Source organism: Halyomorpha halys, unplaced genomic scaffold (genome assembly GCF_000696795.3).
Source record: "Halyomorpha halys isolate HHAL.00 unplaced genomic scaffold, Hhal_1.1 Scaffold1839.1, whole genome shotgun sequence".
In the NCBI taxonomy this organism is placed as follows: domain Eukaryota; kingdom Metazoa; phylum Arthropoda; class Insecta; order Hemiptera; family Pentatomidae; genus Halyomorpha; species Halyomorpha halys.
The window spans coordinates 68,561-75,019 of NW_027115742.1; the positions used below are offsets into that span (position 1 = coordinate 68,561).

General features: G+C 36.4%; 1 protein-coding gene across 1 annotated transcript; it reads right to left on the reverse strand.

Annotated features, from left to right (window-relative positions):
• Positions 1-5,375: 5,375 nt before the first annotated feature.
• LOC106690715 (zinc finger protein 711-like) lies at positions 5,376-5,840 on the reverse strand. Its single transcript, XM_014436240.1, has one exon. It carries the CDS (start codon positions 5,838-5,840, stop codon positions 5,376-5,378), a length of 465 nt encoding a protein of 154 aa, XP_014291726.1.
• Between the last annotated feature and the right edge of the window lie 619 nt (positions 5,841-6,459).

Below are 6,459 nucleotides of genomic sequence, written 5' to 3' on the forward strand. Positions count from 1 at the left end.
AAAATTTATTAAAATTCAGCTTAATTATAAATTAGGTCGGATGTATCAAAAATTTAAATTTCTTTGCTCCAGATAAAATAAAAAGTATTTTATAAACCAAAACTAGAACTGTTGAAGACTAATGACTAGCATGAGAACAATAAAAGTAATTTTAAAATCTCTATTTTAAAAATTATCATCTTCAATGTTAAAAATTATCACGTATACAACAGATGACTCACTGAACTAAAAAAAACTCTGAGCACGGGATAAGACATCTCCAAAAGTTTCACAATAATAAATAAGACATCTTAGAGAGCAAGTGGATGTGATGTGCAGCAAGAAATCACAGAGAGAGAGGTCTGGGGAACTTAGAGACCAGGTAAAAAGATTAACATTCTGAACACTCTTGTTTGGGATGATTTCTCATATTGTTGAAAAATGAACTCACATTAGTGAACTTACTGCAAAAGCAATATTTGGAAATAGCTTTGACCAGTGATAGTGTTGCTCTAGAAGTAACGGACAACTATTTGAAACTTGAAAATATACTCTTTACATGCAAGTTGTTCCACTGAGTAACTCGCGTACTGTGAAATGAAGCTTTGAAAACAGTTCATTGTTTTAGAAAGACCCAGTATTTTCAGTTTTATTTTTGTTAGGGGTATTAGAGAGAGAAAGAAATACTGTATTCATTCATGCTGTCAAATACATCGGGTTGCTACATTACACAGCATACTGATCAATCCGTGACTGGACAAATATAAGTTACATCTTTTTACATGATATAATATAATAGATAAGATAACATTTTTTCTTTTCTTCCACAGTTTTCTTTAACTTTTCTTTTACAATTAATACCAGTCTACATACTAACCACAAGTTTTTCGATTTATTCCCTTTTTTTTCTTTCCCTTCTATTTCACAACCCCTATTTCATTTGATCAACAAATTCCCCTATATAACAAATAGTAAAATATATAAAATAATAACTAAAACAACAAATAAGATATGCGATGCATGCATCCCATCCCACTTCTGGATAAACTCCCATACTCATTAATTTCCATGCATGTGGTGGTGTATGATTCCTAGGGAGTCAAGTATTATATTTTCTGTCAACCTAGCCACGTCCTGGACATCGACCCCGAGCTCCTCCATGAAGCTCCTAGTTGTACTGGGAATCGTTCCACGGGCTCCGAATCATAGGCCTCTCACGTTGAAGTCTCGTTCTCCGAAGCCCTCACAGAACTTCTCCTTGAGGAAAAGGATACATTTATCGTAGATTTCCTTCTTTTCCCTATCTACCTTATTTGCCTGGTCAAGGTCGTTATTTTCATATCTCACGGTGGGATCCAGAATGATTGCCGACTTCCCCTTCTTAGGAAAAGCAACAATATCCGCATATCTTGTGGATCCATCCGTATCTACGCAGTAGACCTCGTCAAAGCAGGCAAAATCTCTTTCTTTTAGGAGCTTCATTAACTCGTATTTCACTCTAGGATGTCGGTATGTTATGAGGAGGGAGTTGTTGGGGCATTTCCCCAGCACATGTGCTGGTGTTTCCGGCTCTCTGTTGCATTTGCGACAGAGGGACCCAACTTCTCTATCCTGTCCGCTGACACCTGGGACTCCACGTAAGGGTGCATAATTTATATTCAATTTCAAGGCATTGGACCATTCAGAGACCGTAAGTATTTGTTTATCGTATATAAACTTATTTGCTCTCGGGGTCTCTTTGAAATGGCGTACTCCAATCCCCTGCCACCTGCAGTTAGCCCATTCCTCGAACGCATTTTCACATAGCGACTGTCGTAGAGCATTCACACTCCGATGCCCCTAATCAACGCCCAATCTATCGGCACATTCAGCGATCTCAGCTGAACAATCGAAAGTGGATTGGAACAGAGCATCGGGTACATTTGACAGCCGCTGAGCAATGAACCAGTGTTGTAGGGGAGCCTCCCATTGGCAGCGGATCAAGCCTAGACCTCGGAACCTCCACGGAGCATACAACATCACCGTGGAGGTGTTCGCAGGGAGCCCTAAAATGGCTTTAACACTTCTGCGATTCATTGTATCGATGCCATCCAGAATTTCAGGACGTAGCTTTGTGAGGGGAGCAGTCTGGAGAGGGTATGTAAGACCCGGGAACACGTACTGGTTGACAATGTTGACCTTCTGCTCGGGCTTAAGCAAGCACGAGGTGACAAGTTTATCCAAATTCATATTCAACTTTGTCACCGAATCCTCGTTGAACTGTAGCTCTCCCGAGAATGTGCAACCTAAATATTTTATAGTATCACCTTCTTTCATTGTTAGAATGCTATCTCCGTTCTCGAGGGAGAGCTTCGTCGATTCCAGCTCTCCCTTATTTATGACGGTGCCCACACTCTTTTGAGGATTCAATGCCAAACCGATTTATTTAAACGTCCTCTGTACGCTATCAATTACTCTTTCCGCAGCAACCCTGTCGCACGCTGAAACCGCCTGGTCATCCGCGAACCCTGTGACGACCACACAACCTTGGTCGCTATTGAGCTTATATCCATATTTACTTACGAAGCTTTGCTCACACAGGTCGCGGTATAGATGGTCTATGAACAGGTTGAATAACGAAGACGACAAGGGGCCGCCTTGAGGAACTCCACGTTTTACTCTGATTTGGGTTGTTGAGTGGCCACCTACATTTATTTTGATGTTGTTCGTAGTAAGGGGAGCCGAAATCATATTACTAAAATCCGGCAACGCACCCCTCGCCTTCAGTGAACTCACAATATGATCATGGCCAACATTGTCAAAGGCACCATCGAGAAATACCACCGCGCAATTACTTTTCTTACTTCTTGCATCTTTCAAAATCGCATCGATAATTCTCGCGTTGACGTGCGCTCCCGGAAGGCCCTTTATAAAACCCCTTTGATTTCTGTGGAAGGTGACCTGTTTCCTCAGTTTACAATCAAGCACCTTCTCAATAATTCGGCGCACGATCGAATATGTCGGAATCGGCCTCCAGGATGATGTATCATTTGCATCTCCTTTGCCTTTATAAATCAAAATCGTGCGCCCCCGCCTGAGTGGTTCTGGTACATAGGCCACCTTCAGCATTATCTCCGCAATTCTCTTAATTACATGGGCTATGTTAAAGAATTTTATTGTGCGGATTAAAACACCATCCGGCCCCGGCGATGTATCTAAAGAGGTAGATTTTATGGCCCTCCCTATTGATTCAGTTTCTACTGAGATCAAATTCGGCATCGGGGCCTGTTCTTCATACTCCACACGTTTACGGAGATTTTCGCTTTCAAAAAGGGTCTTATAATGCCTCTCAATTTCAGCCGGGGACATTGCTTAGGAGCGTCGGCATTTTGCACTACTTTTTTTCTTTTATTATAATAAATTGTATTGTGCAACCTCGTATTGATACTGTTCTTGCCGACAACTCCGGTCTGCTTTATTGGCCCTCTGCAGATTTGATACTTTTCCGGCACTTTTGTCCGCCATATTAGATTTATTTTTCTTCCTCATTTTGTAGAACTTGACGGCTGAGTACTGGGGGCCTGGCAGTTCCGCATTGATCGTCCTTAGGAATATTAGGAACTTGCCTACGGCCTCATCAAAATCCGCAGTATTCATGGTATTTTGCTCATGTAGGCTTTTGAAAGTAGCAGACCATGTCTTCCTTCATCTTAGATTTTTCTTCCTCTCCATTTTTAGGACCTATTACATTACTAATTATTCCCCTCAGTGTGTTGTTATTAGCCTCACTGGGATGCTTCTTTGCGATATGGTTTCCGAGGCCTCTTTCACCCTTAAAAGAGAGTCCACAGATAGGACAAACCTTATCCTGAGGGCGTGGACTTTTGTCTTGTTGTCCGAGGAAGAACATCTTCACTGGAGATGATCTTTCCTAAAACTACCCCGTCTGCATCTGGCCATTCTACTTTTAGAAAGTCCTTTTCACCACTGTCTGTAGTATCCACAGACATCAGAGAGACAACTGCCTCTTGAACTGTCCCTCCAGTCCTCAGAACCCATACCGTCTGACCTACTTCTATCTTTTTCTTTGATTTCCTATTCATCTTCGAGCGTTTTTACTCTTTCTAGCTTATCCTTCTTTCCTTTTTATTTATTCTTTTTCCCATCTAATATTACCCAACACATGCATTGTTGAAATAATTGACTAAAGTACAGTTAAAGTTCATATATGCTAAGATAAATAAGTAAATTACTAAAATACAGTTAAAATTTATGGATATTAAAATAAATAATATTGCAGCAAAAATAAATAAATAAAACCAAAAGACATGCATACATGCATTTACATCGCAATATCTCTATTCCTATCACTCCCTACAATATAGTTTAAAATAATAAAAAGATTTTATAAATAAATAAATAGGTTAAAACAAGTAAAAAATAAATAGTTTAAAAGTAACATGACGTCAAATCGTTAAAAAAAAAAGAAAGTGATATACACTTATGTCGAACATCATAATAAAATGTTTTTTGTTCACATTTTTTTGGCTTAAAAAATTACAATAAAACGATAATCATATTTCTTATATATACAATAAAAGTAAGCCTTAAAAAATTTGGTCATTTCACTGCCTGCACAATATTAAAAAAACATAATAATAAGTCATAATGATTGACAAATTTACAGCAAGGATCACAACATTAAATAAATTGTAATATAGGCTTAATAATATCAATAGTTTTATATCAAATTTCTAGTATTAACTGGTATGGATTACATTCCATCACTAGTAAAATTTGTACAGTTCAATAACAAAATGTATAAAAAAATAAAATAAATAAATAAACCTAATAAAGTAACATCAGAGCATTAATATAATTAAAAACTATTCATGTTATCAAATAATTAGATAATAAAAAACTTCAACCTTATAATCAAACTGAGAGCCATGAAGGCTTCTTCTCATCATCAGTTTGTCTTTTTAAATAACCAAAGCAACTATTTTGTGTACATACTAAAAGCATTGAAAAGCTTTTTCTACTTTATAAAGAGAAAATATGTAAATTTAAAAGTCTATTTTTAAGTTACTAAAGAATCAATATCAGGCTTTATAACAGACATTGAGCATTATGAAGAAATTGCTTCATTTCATTAGCATGACAGGCCATTGCATGTGTTTGGATATTAAAAGATTGTACTAATTTATAATTGCAGTGAGGAAACATTGAGAAACAGGGAGGACTTTTCATCTGTATGACAGACATGTGTACTTAACTGTTGAAATAACACAGCTTTATGGTTACAATTAAGACAGTAGTAAGGTTATCCACCTCTAAGATAAGCCATTACATTAATTTCCGATAACTTCATTGTACTGATTTATATTCCTAGCTACGATTCATGATTTATATAAGATTCACATTAATGAGGTATAAGATTCACCTGAATTGCGGGCCTTTGTATGAATTTTTATGTTCCCAGATAGCACTGATATATAATCACAATGTGGACAGTGATGAGGCTTTTCACCTGTGTGATGTATTATTATATGTCTTTTCAAATTGTAAGGGGCAACAGATGAATAGTCACAGAGAGGACATTGATGGGGCTTCTCATCTGTATGAAGGGCCATTATAAGGATTTTTAAACATTGAGGTGTGAGATATTTATGGTCACAGAAAGGACAGTGATGAGAATTTTCACCAGTATGACAGGCCATTATGTGTTTTTTCATATTTCCAAACCGTACTGACTTATGATTACAATGTGGACATTTACACAACTTTTCACCTATTATATGATGTTTTGTATTTCCAGATTGTGCTGATTTAAGATCACAATGAGAACAGTAATAAGGCTTCTCAACTGTGTGATGGACCATTATATTTCTTTTCAAATCTTCAGATGTAAGAAATTTATGGTCACAAAGTAAAAGCAGTGATGAGGCTTTATGTATGTATGATGACTTTCCTTGGCACTTATAAGCAATAAATCATCATACAAAGAATAAAATAAAATTATTCGCTTGAGGTTGGTAAAGTATATGCATTATTAAAAAATATGTATTACTTCTTAAACTATAAAAATTATTAAATTTAATTTTGCCTTTATAACACACATGCATACTGTCATTCAAGTTAGAAACCAGTTCTGCTGTGTAGTGTCAAGATAGTACTTGCACATGACACACGTAATTTGTATTCTTTTTGGATTTATCAATATATCCTGTTTTACATATAAACATAGAGGGACTAGGTTTAAAATTTTTTTTCTTCATTCTGTTAAGCATTTGCTAGGTCAAATTAAGATAATGTTAAATAAAATGTTTCCATCGGTTTCAGTCATTGATTGCTACTTTATAAAAACCTTTTGGTAGCTATAGAAATGTTAATTTTATTTATTTATTCTATTCTTCTGGTTGTATTATTTTATTGAACTTAGAAGTTTCATTTGAACAGTTAGGCAATATCACAAATTTGCTATATCTATACTAATAATAG

Bases quoted from the DNA above. Each gene is read 5' to 3' on its own strand.
- LOC106690715 (XM_014436240.1), bottom strand. From the start codon at position 5,840: ATGGTCCATCACACAGTTGAGAAGCCTTATTACTGTTCTCATTGTGAT.